General features: G+C 37.1%; 1 protein-coding gene across 3 annotated transcripts in view; it reads left to right on the forward strand.

Moving 5' to 3' along the window:
• The window catches only part of DNAH7 (dynein axonemal heavy chain 7), a 229,811-nt gene that overhangs the window by 20,650 nt on the left and 197,725 nt on the right, over nucleotides 1-11,436 (forward strand). For all 3 annotated transcript variants that reach the window (XM_036023151.1, XM_036023150.1, XM_036023152.1), the window contains 4 exons: nucleotides 4,161-4,248; nucleotides 5,264-5,444; nucleotides 8,119-8,191; nucleotides 8,887-9,012. In XM_036023151.1, coding sequence (XP_035879044.1) covers nucleotides 4,161-4,248; nucleotides 5,264-5,444; nucleotides 8,119-8,191; nucleotides 8,887-9,012 — 468 coding nt within the window. The remainder of the gene's footprint in view (nucleotides 1-4,160; nucleotides 4,249-5,263; nucleotides 5,445-8,118; nucleotides 8,192-8,886; nucleotides 9,013-11,436) is intronic.

An 11,436-nucleotide genomic window follows, 5' to 3' on the forward strand; every position in this document is an offset into this window, starting at 1 on the left:
TTTAGTGATGCCTTTTATAAACAGGACATGGGTGGATTTGCTGAAATTTAATCTGAGAGTTTCTGTACTTCAATAGTGTATTTAATGCCATTCATAGTGTATAGTTGTTGGTATTTCTTATGGATGTGGACTTAACTTCTACCAATTTAGTTTGTATTTTTTATTCAGTATATGTTACCTTTGCTTATTTTTTCTGCATTCTATTGAATTGAATTCTCTCTTCTCCCTTTATTCCTATTGACTTAAAAGCTATCAAATATATTTCTGATCTGTGAGTGGTTACTCTAACATTTAAAAACCACATATTGTAATTTATTTTTTAAAGTTTAAATTTTATTTTATTTTTTCCTCCTGAATAGTACAAACAAATCTTAGAAAGCTCTAACTCAGTTCTGAACTATCCTTTGCATTTTCCATGTGATTATTGTTTATTTTATTTCTACCACTTCTTCATATTTTTAAGTTTATATTTACTTAGATTTACTAACATGTTTTCTAATTTCTTAGAAAATTGCCTATGCAGTGTACTCTTCACTCCTGTGTTCATTTTTTTTTTTCCCATGAAGCTTATTCCTTAGTTCTTTCATTAGGATCTGTGGAGGGTAAACTTGCCACTTTCATCTCTGTAAAGATCTCTATTTTGCTCTTACTCTTGAATTAGTGACTAAGCTGGCTATAGAATTTAAAAATAATTGTAACTTCCCCTGAACATCTGGAAAACATTAGATTGCAAAACATTAACTATTGTTTTTGGCATATGTTATTTTTTCCCAACTTTATTACAGTACACATGACAGTTAGTGGGAAGGAATTTGTTATTGTACAGCATCACTGACCCAGATAAAGCTGGGTCAGTGCATGACACATTCAATGATGAAGAGGTTAAAGTTATCCTAGAACAACTTATTTTTCCTAGAGATGTGAACTATGTCTTTCCACACAGTGGAGCGCCAGAAGTCACAAATGTGGCTTCTATTTGGTATAGATTTTGAATTGAATTATGTCTAGAAGATCTTTGTATTATAAGAACCCTTATCAATAATAAATACAAAGGAGCATATGAGCTTCTATGTCACTCATTGTTAATTTGTTATGTGTCTAGAAATCAGAGAAATGGTCTTTTGAAGAATGAAACTGTCTTCTGCAAAACTACATTTAAAGTCTTTTCCATCAGTGCTCTTTTAAATCCAAAGTGTATAAATAGCCATGTATAATTTAGGAATAACTCAAAGAATACTCCTTGACATCTGGTCAAGATGGCAGCATAGGTAAACATGGCTTGCCTTTTTGCACAATCACATCAAAGCTACAACTAAACTATAGAACAACCATCATTCAGAACTGTGGCAAATTGAGTTGAATGGAAGTCCTGCAACAACAGAATTAAAGAAGAAATTGCATTGAGACTGGTAGGAGGGGCAGAGACAAAGAATGGGCTGGCCCTACAAGCACAAGTGGCGGATAAACATCTAGAGGGATATCTAAAGAATGAAGAGTCCCAGCCCCACACCAGGCCCCCCTAATCCAGGGTTCCTGTGCCAGGAAGAGAAGTTGCCATAACTTCTGGCTGTAAAAACCAGTGAGGATGAGGCTGTGGAAGACAGAAATGCTGAACTCCCTGGTAGTTCCTCTTAAAGTGCCTGTACACAGACTTACACAGACTTACTCAGACCCATTCCCTCTAAGCTCCAGTATGGGGGTGGCATTGAAAGGCACCAGAGACATACAGGGAGAATCTGAGTTGTCTGGCAATAGAGCAAAAGCTGGGGGGCAGCTTTCTTCCAGATGGAAGTGTTGGCTAAGCCCCTGTACGTTTTCTGAGTCTTCCTACCACAGAGCCACAGAGCCAGCAGGCAGGCACCATATCTGAGACTTCAACTTCGCTCACACTGTTTGTGCCACACTGGTGATTCCCTGAGGCCCTGTCCCACCTAACTTTCAGGCCCACCCAAGCTGTTTAGTGTGGCTTTTCCATATGAACAGCTTGTCGTGGCTAATGCTTCAGATTTTCCTAAATTCTCTCAAAAACGCATCTGGCTTCAGTGAGCCCCGTATCTCTCTGAGTTGCCCCAGGCTGGGTACTAGCAGCAACCAGCTTTTGTTCAAAGCTTGGCCTCTGCTGGGTACCTCCAGGCCCAGGACAAGTAGTAGCCATTAGCAGATCACTTTTTAGCTTATGCTGTATGACCCCAGAGAGAACACAGGCAGTGGCTGACCTTGGACATGCCAACAGCAAACAAGGCTCAGCTACAACAGGAGAGTGTACATAGCCCACAAAGTGGGTGCACCTCAAGTACCAAACTTAGGTGATAGGGGAGGCTGTGTCACTGGATCTTCCAGGACACCTACTACACTGGGCTGCTCTATCAAGCCAGGAATGTGTAATACACCTAATACAGCTCTACTTAATACATAGAAACAAACACAGGGTAGCTGCCTGAATGAAGAGACAAAGAAACACAGCACAAATGAAAGAACAGAACAAAATTCCAGAAAAAGAACTAAGCAAAATAGAGTTAAACAACCTACTAGATACAGAGTTTAAAACACTGGTAATAAGGATGCTCAAGGAACTTAGTGAGGACCTCAACAGCATAAAAAAGACACAGTCAGAAATGAAGGATACACTAATTAAAATGAAGAACACTTTACATCGATAGTAGAGTGGATGAAGCTGAGAATTAAATCAGCAATTTGGAACACAAGGAAGCAGAAAACAACCAATCGGAATAATAAGAAAAAAAAGAATCCCCCCAAACGAGGATAGTTTAGGGAGCCTCTGGGACAACTTCAGGTGTACCAATGTTCACATCATTGGGGTGCCAGAAGGAGAAGAGAGAGGGCTAGTAATTGGAAACCTATTTGAAAAAATAATGAAAGATAACTTCCCTAACTTGGTGAAGGATATAGACATGTAAGTCTAGGGAGTGCAGAGGGTCTCAAACAAGATGAACCCAAAGAGGCCCACACCAAGACACATTATAATTAAAATGCCAAAGGTTAAAGACAAAGAGAGAATCTTAGAAGCAGCAACAGAAAAGCAGTTAGTTACCTACAAGGGCACTCCCCTAAGACAGTCTGCTGATTTCTCAAGAGAAACTTTGCTGGCTAGAAAGGATTGGCAAGAAATATTGAAAGTGATAAAAAGTAAGAACCTACAACAAAGATTACTCTACCCAGCACTTCTTCAGGGATGTCAAACTCATTTTCACCAGGGGCCACATCAGCCTCCCGGTTGCCTTCAAAGGGATACGATCCTAAAATTATTTCAGCCCTTTGAAGGCAACCACGAGGCTGATGTGGCTCCCGGTGAAAGTGAGTTTGACACTCCTGATTTAGATCAAAGGACAGGTAGTTTCCCAGATAAGAAAAAGCTGCAAGAGTGCACCACCACCAAACTAGCATTATATGAAATGTTAAAGTGTCTTCTTTAAGAAAAAGATAAAAAATATGAACAATAAAATGGCAACAAATACATATCTATCTCAATTGCATCAAAAAACAAAAGAAACAAGCCAAATAGTAACAGAATCATAGATACAGATACAGAGTGCATTTTTTTGGTTGCCAGATGGGACAGGGGTCAGGAGGATGGGCATTAGGGGTGAGGGGATTGAGAAGTACGAGTTGGTAGTTACAGAATAGTCATGGGGATGTAAAGTGCAGCATAGGAAACAGAGCAGCCAGAGAACACATATGCATGACCCATGGACATGGACAATGGTGTGGGGAATTGTCCGAGGGAGTGGGGGTGGTGCCTGGTGGAGTGGGACAAAGGTGGAAAAATTGGAACAATTGTAGTAGCATAATCAATAAAATAGAATTAAAAAAATAAAAATGAGAATACTCATATAACATTTAAAAGAAGAGATGGCTTGAGTTTTGAGTAATGATGAGGAATGGGTAAAACCCATAAAACAGCACATGGCCTCTGAATTAGGTCTTACAAATCATTTCCAATATAACTGCCTGTCCATGAATAAAGAGAAAGTATTTGGGAGAAACATGATACCAGACAAATATGTATATTATTTATAAAATATTCAACCATTTATTTTTTCCTTACAATTTAACAGAAGACAGCCCTTATCTTTATATATATATTGATATAAATCTGTTTTTCAATACACATTTCAATAGTGCGTTTATCATTTTCTTAGGCAAGAAGATGCTGTTGTAGACTCACCTACTCCTGATGAAAGTGCATTTCCCAAACTGACCACTTCTGCAATAGAGAAAGACATCTTGGTAATGGATACTTGTTTCATCTGTATAGTTGGAAGGAGAGGAAGTGCCTGGAGATACTTTAATACTTTTGAGATTAATCTGAGCGCCTCCCTGTGAAACTCTGTGGAAGTGGGAGTAAATATGGAGTTCGATAAGGTTGCCCCATTGAATTAATGAAGGAAGTCATTTTTTCTGTTGTCACCTAGACCACATTCAAAGAATCCCAAGTTTGCCTGCTTCCCTTGTTAAAGCTAGCCTCAGTCTTGTATAGCTTTTCAATGCTTTTATTCTATGATAAATTATCTTAATTATATAATATATACTTTACAAAGACTGTTAAGTTACTTTAGAAATAGCAATCTTTGAGTATTTCAAATACAGAATTTTAAAAGATGTAAATATCAAAGATATTGCTAATTTGAAAGTATTTTGTTTTTAAGTTTTTTTCAATTAAGTGACATATTTTAAAAAGTAATGTAAGGATATTGAAGTTAAATTTCCATTATTAGAGACTATTATGCCTTAAAATTCTATGCACATATTTAATAGCAGCTATAAAATGACAGTATGGAATATTAATAGGTCAATTGGAAATTTCCTAAACAGTGTTGTATTACATTTCTGAGATTAATGTATAGGGATACAGATGCCACCTGTAGCTTTTAAGATCTACTTCTGATTATATATAATAAAAGGACAAAAATTAACACACTAAATTTTCACCTGTTTTATAAACAGTTTTCACCTGTTTATAAAACATTGAACTCTACTACATGGTCTTTGTTCGGTAATATAACTTGATGGTTTACAATAGAATTATGAGCTAAGGTAAGAGCCTTAATTTTCATGCAATATCATATGTATTTTCTAAATTTAGGCAATCTCAAATAATGCTTGTATGGATCACACAAAATACTTTTATTACCTGTAAATATTCTCCTAAAACTTTATTTTTGCTCAGTAGTTTTGTCTTATAAACACACTTCTGTTATTATAGTTCTAAATGCATCTGAATTTCTTGTTCTCTTTTATATAGAGATATTACTATTATATCCACCATGGAATTGATACAGACCACATAGCCCCAATGGAAGATTCTTGGCTGGAACATGTATTGAATTTAGTCCCCCAACACTTGAAAGTCCTCACTAACAGCATTCTTACATTATCTGATGAAATGAGAGAAGATTATCTTCTTAGTGTAAAAAAATCCATAGGTAAATCAGTATCTCTCTCTGCTTTCTAATTTGATTGTCTCATTAAAGATAACTTTTTTAAAATTGAAAGTTAATACCTATATTTGTAACTATTTATTATGCTGTTTCTTGTATTGCTGTTAATTGCTTGAGATCTTAGGTAAGTTTTATTAATAAAGTACAGCAAAATAAAAAATCTATCTGTATAGGCATATTACCTCAACAAAAGACAGAACTGAAGAAAATGATATCAATGATTTAATTAACAATAATATTACTGATATCATAAAGTAGAATGTGATTAATTGTTACAGAACAAACAAGGGGGGGCCTGGGACGATATACTATTATGGAAAGAAGCCCCCGGGTCTGTTATGTCTGCTGCCCGAGGAAAGACGTCTCTCAATGCCAGAGATGCGTGAAAAGGAAAGGAAATGTTTATTTAATGCTATACAAACTTAAAGTAGTGACTTAATGTCTTTATCAAAAAAATCCTCAAGCCCCTTAAAACACCACAAACAGACACAGTCCTTCCTTCCTTCCCCCTTTGCCCAGTCCAGAGTACCGTATCTCAGGAAAGGAAATAGAAGTCCATGGCTCAGGCAGTCCTTTGGTTATTCCTAGTTAGTACTCCATCTCGACTGGGAGACCTGCCTGGGTTCCTGGCACCCTCAGCTGAGTCGCCGGGATCTCTGCTAAAACTAGGTGATGGTTCCCCCTTCTAAAGCTGCGGGGGTCCCCACTCTGGCAAAGGCATGTGGTCCTCTCTCCCAGGGCTGCAGGAGTCTCCACTCTGTCAAGGCCGCATGGTTCTCCCCGCAATGGGTGCCGTGTCTGGGTTTAAATCCCCGCGCCATTCTTCCTCTGCAGCCCCATTTCGGACTCATCCTACACTTGGGCACACTTGCCCTCAATCTGCTGTCTTCTCTAGCTTTTCTGGGTAGCCATCGTGGGTCTGGGCAGGTGTGGCCCCGTGTCATGGAGCCAATCTTCTCCGAGCTCCCATGCAGGTGCTGTAACTCGGGGGACCTGACCCCCAGTTAAGTCTTGGTGGGGAAGTTACTTCCATTCCCTTGGCTCTGAGCATGGCCACAGCTATTTAACATATCTAAGCGACAGCCAAAAGCTATAGATATGTTAAATGACCACGCCAGAGGTTAGCTGCAAGGCTGTTGCTATGAGAAACAGCTTTCAAAGGCCCTGCTCCATGAGTCCCTTCCCCCAGCCCACACCTGGGGAATGGGGGTGAAGACATCTTAAAATCTCCTGGACACCTTAAGTTCTGGACCCCATTTCAAATGCTGTGGACCAGGGGTTGGCCGGGCTCAATCTGGACCACTGCCTGTTTTTGTAAATAAAGTTTTATTGGAACACAATTACACACATTTATTTGCATATTGTCTGTGGCTGCTTTTGAGCTATAAGAACAGAGTTGTGTAGTTGTGATAGATACCTTATGGCTAACAAAGTTGAAAATATTTACAATCTGGCACTTTACATAAAAAATTTGTTGACTTGTAGTATAGACCAATAGATTCTAAGACTGACTAATCATCAGAATCATTTAAAAAGTACTGATTATTGGACCTATCTGAATTAAAATCTCTGGGGACTAGACTTTTCAGTCTAAAGGTTCTCCAACTGGTTGTGATATAGTTGTGGTATAACTGAAGCTGGGCTCAAACTTGGAGAAATCATAATGCTTTGGAGTGGTCGGGGAACCCCTCAGGGAGGAAGGCATTCATTGCATTTAAGACTCTTAATTGTGTATCCTGGTAATATAAGAATAAAGAACCAAATTCTTGCCCCCAAAATGTTCCTGGTGGACTAAGGGAGAAGGAAAAATCACTAAATTACAAAAAGAATAGTAAGTGCAATGAGGAGGGAAATAGAGGACACGCTTTAAAGGAGAAGAGGTGCCTGCCTTGTTAAAAAGGACTCTGCAGGCACCTGAACTGAGGCTGAAGAATGAGCAACAGTGTACTAGGCAAGACACTTGGCCTAGGAGGTGGAGTAAACAATGGCCAATTTACATGGAAGGCTCTTCCAGGCTTGGGAGCAGTTCTGATGGCCAAAGCATAGCAGGCATTGTGGGAAGGTGACAGGATTTGATGGGCTTTCTATGCCTTTTTAAAGCATTAGAAAGTAAAGGAGAGTCAGTGGGAGATTTTTAAACAGATTAATAACATATTTGCATTTTAGAAAGAGCATCTTGAAAGACAGGCAGAGAAATTAAAATTAACTGAATTAAAGGCCACAGGAGATAGAAGCAGAAATAGCTCACTTTACTGATTTTATAAAAAGATTGTTTTTATGCTCTTAAGCAATTTAAAAGAGAACAAAGCAATATGTATATTTGTTTTCTGTGAAGGGAAACTTCTACTGCTCTGTTTTATTAACCTTCAATTAAACAATAACTACTTTTCATAGAATAGCTTTAAAGGAAAATGTAATATTAAAACCTATTATTATTTTCAAATGAAAGGATAGGGATATTGTTAAGAAACAAATACTCCCAAAGACAAAGACATCATATATTTTTCATAATTACTTTTTGTATTCATAAATGCACAAGTTATTATTTTAAAAAACAACATAATTTAAATAATTTTAATGGAATTAGTTTTGCAATTAGTTAGAAACATACTGCAATTAATATAAGGTGATTAATCAGAACTTTTCTATTTTCTTTTAGTTGATTTTGTTTTAAAAGATCCCAGAGAAAAAGATGATAAAAAGACCGATGAATTACCACCACATCGTGCTGAGTAAGCTCTCAGTTTCTCTAATTATGTGACCATTCTTGTGTATGTGTATGTCTTTATAGACTGGGATTATTTTCTCATACATATGTTTATATTTTATGTACTTCAGATATACAACTGGTAGTTCTAACTATCTTTATAAGCCCTGATATGTTACTTTACAAATTGATGGATAGTGGGTAGGTAGTTATTCAAGTCAAAGGAGCTACAGAATAAATGCCTTTAAATAAGAATGTTAGTGTCTGTGATTTTGTAAGTGACCTTTACACATTAACAGAGGTGAATTTCAAGGGGATTTCCATAGGTAGGATGGACTATATCCTTAAACTGTTTTAAAAATAAAGGGAAAAATTAAATGTTTTGTGTCCTCTTTAAGAAAATCTTTCAAGATGTGTATATGACATACCATGCTTCTGTGTGATCCTGATGATTTATTTTTGGACTCAATAGAATCAAGTATTTAGAGAAAGAAATTAATTACCTTATGTAATAAAAATTCAAATCTAATTTGGCATGCATTATTATCCTGAAATTACACTAAGCCATAAAGAACATGACTTGTGTTGTTATTACCATGAGGGATATATCATATTTTTAATTAAAATTAAACCACTATTACTCAAAAAGTACATTGACTATAAAAATACTTTCTTTTGATTTTTAAAGAAGATAATGGAATATTTTCTCTTTGTTTTCAGAATGAAAATTCTTCCAAAACCTTGGAGGAAATCTTTTCTAGCTGCAAGAAGTTATATTAGGGATCACTTGAACGCAATTAACCCTACGATGTTGGCTGTGCTAGATCTGTGGCACAGTACTTTCAAGTGAGTATTTCTGGTTTTCCTGAAAATTTTATTTTATTTATTTATGTGTTTTAAAGAGAAAAAGCTGTTTTATTTTAAGATTTTATTTATTTATTTTTAGAGAGGGAAGGGAGGGAGAAAGAGAGAGAGAGAGAAACATCAATGTGCAGTTGCTGGAGGCCATGGCTTACAACCGAACCTGCGATGCTTTGGTTCACAGCCTGCGCTCAATCCACTGAGCTATGCCAGGGCTTCAAAATTTTATTTTTTTAAGAGATGAAAATTATTTTATTTCATCTTAACTACATATTTGCTTTCTACTTTTACTGAAAATTTTAAAAATGCAAATTTAATGTATTTAAGCATGGTTTTAAGTGAGCAATATAGAAGTATATAGAATAAAAAATAAACATTGACTTTATCTTTAATCCAATTCTCTCCTTCCCACCTCACACCCCAATTCCACACACACTTTAAGGTGTAATTACAGTTAAAGGGCTGAATTATTTATCATGCCTTGTTTTAAATCTCACAGAATGCTAGCCACTACAATCATTTATATGGTTTAGAAACCTAGACAACATTGCCTATGTGAATGGCAAGAGGCGAGGTTCCTGGGGGGCTGGGACCATGCTTCACCACCAGGGCCCTGTCCTGGAAGGACGGTGCAGAGCGGATGGGCTCCGGGGGAAGCTGTGAAGCTCAAGAGTTTGGCCGTGGGCTGAGGACAATTTGCCTTGCATTTAAGATGCTCCAGCTTCATCCTATCCCCTTCCTTGAACTGCCACTTCCAGGTTATGGGGGGACGTCCTAGCAATATGCACCCATGGAAATATATTTTCATAAAATATGCAAAAGTAATGTATATATATTATTTTTCTTAAAGAAGGCCTCCCAAGAGGCCCCTCAAAACCTGGATGCCCCCTGTTGTATGATGGAGGAGATGGCATCCTGCTCTCCAGAGCGGTCTGTGGGCCTTTGCTCACAGCACCACGTTTGTTTTCTTTCACATCCACTCACGGATGGAACAGCCAGAACACGCTGGGCTGGGGATGAGGCCCCATTGCTTAGTGTTCACAAAGGGCTAGATTTCCCTGGTTAGAATGTGCTATTATGCTAAGTTTTCAAAGCGTTTTGTTTAAAACATTACATTACACTGTTCAATTGTCCAGAATAACACATTACCGAAGGTGATCCAGTAATGGTTGCACCTACTCTGTGCCTAATGTATTATCCATGCCAGGTACTGAATGCATTATAACCTAGCAAATGGATTTTAGCTGTGAAAGGGGTATAAATCAATAGATGTGAAATGTGTTTTGCTTACTAACCAGGATTTTACATTGGTCTTTAAGTAAAAAATAAATGTGATGTTCTTTATAGTGTTTACTGTCTTTCAGATAATGTAGAACTCAATCACATGGAAATAGGGAAGGAATCTGTAATTAAATTTAGGTGAATAACACAATGATACTAATAGGTAATAAATGAGTAAACCACATATATTACAAAGATCCACAGCATTCTTGTCAGAAAAGAGGCTGTTTTGGAAGCTGTTGACTGGAGTAAACACTATGTTTTCTAAAAGTCCCAGTCATTTTTTTGAAAGTTTTTGATATACTGGGGGTTAATTAGGGGTGAGAAATCCCCTACCACGTGGTTTCCTAATAGCCAGGGCTGCTTTCTTTTCAGAGGGAGTGCAATTTTTGAGCCCTACCTCCTTTCCTGTTTTAGCTGTTCCAGTTTGAAAGCAAAAAATCAATTTAAACTGTTCATCAAATCCCAATTATTACAATCTTCTTCTATTTCATTGTGTCATAGTTTCATAATATGACATACTGTGTTGCTGTTGAATTCAGTTACATTGGTTACTATTCATTTTTAAAAATTATATTTATTGGAGGTGACATTGGTTAATAAGATTATATAGTTTTCAAGTATACTATTCCGTGAAAATCATCTGTATAATGTATTGCATGTCTCTCACCCAAAAGTAAATCTTCCATCACCATGTATTTGACCCCCTTTACCAGCTCTCCCACCCCCCTTCCTTCTGGTAACCACTGGACTGTTGTTCGTGTTTATGACTTTTTGTTTATTTGGGTTTTTTTGTATGTTCACTTGTTTTCAGTTTTAAATCCCACATATGAGTAAAATCATATGGTTCTTGTTTTTTTCCTTTCTGATTTATTTCACTTAGCATGATATTTTCAAGATCCATCCATCTTGCTGCAAATGGCAGTATTTCATCTTTTCTTATGGCTGAGTAGTATTCCATTGTATATGTGTACCACGGCTTCTTTATCCAGTCATGTTTCCATGTCTTGGCTACTGTGAATAATGCTGCAATGAATATAGGGGTGCATATATATTTGTGAATAAATGTCAGATTTTTCTGGTAGATACTCAGAAGAGGGATTGCTTGGTCATATGGCAACTCTATTC

This window comes from Phyllostomus discolor, chromosome 4 (assembly GCF_004126475.2).
Source record: "Phyllostomus discolor isolate MPI-MPIP mPhyDis1 chromosome 4, mPhyDis1.pri.v3, whole genome shotgun sequence".
Lineage (NCBI taxonomy): Eukaryota > Metazoa > Chordata > Mammalia > Chiroptera > Phyllostomidae > Phyllostomus > Phyllostomus discolor.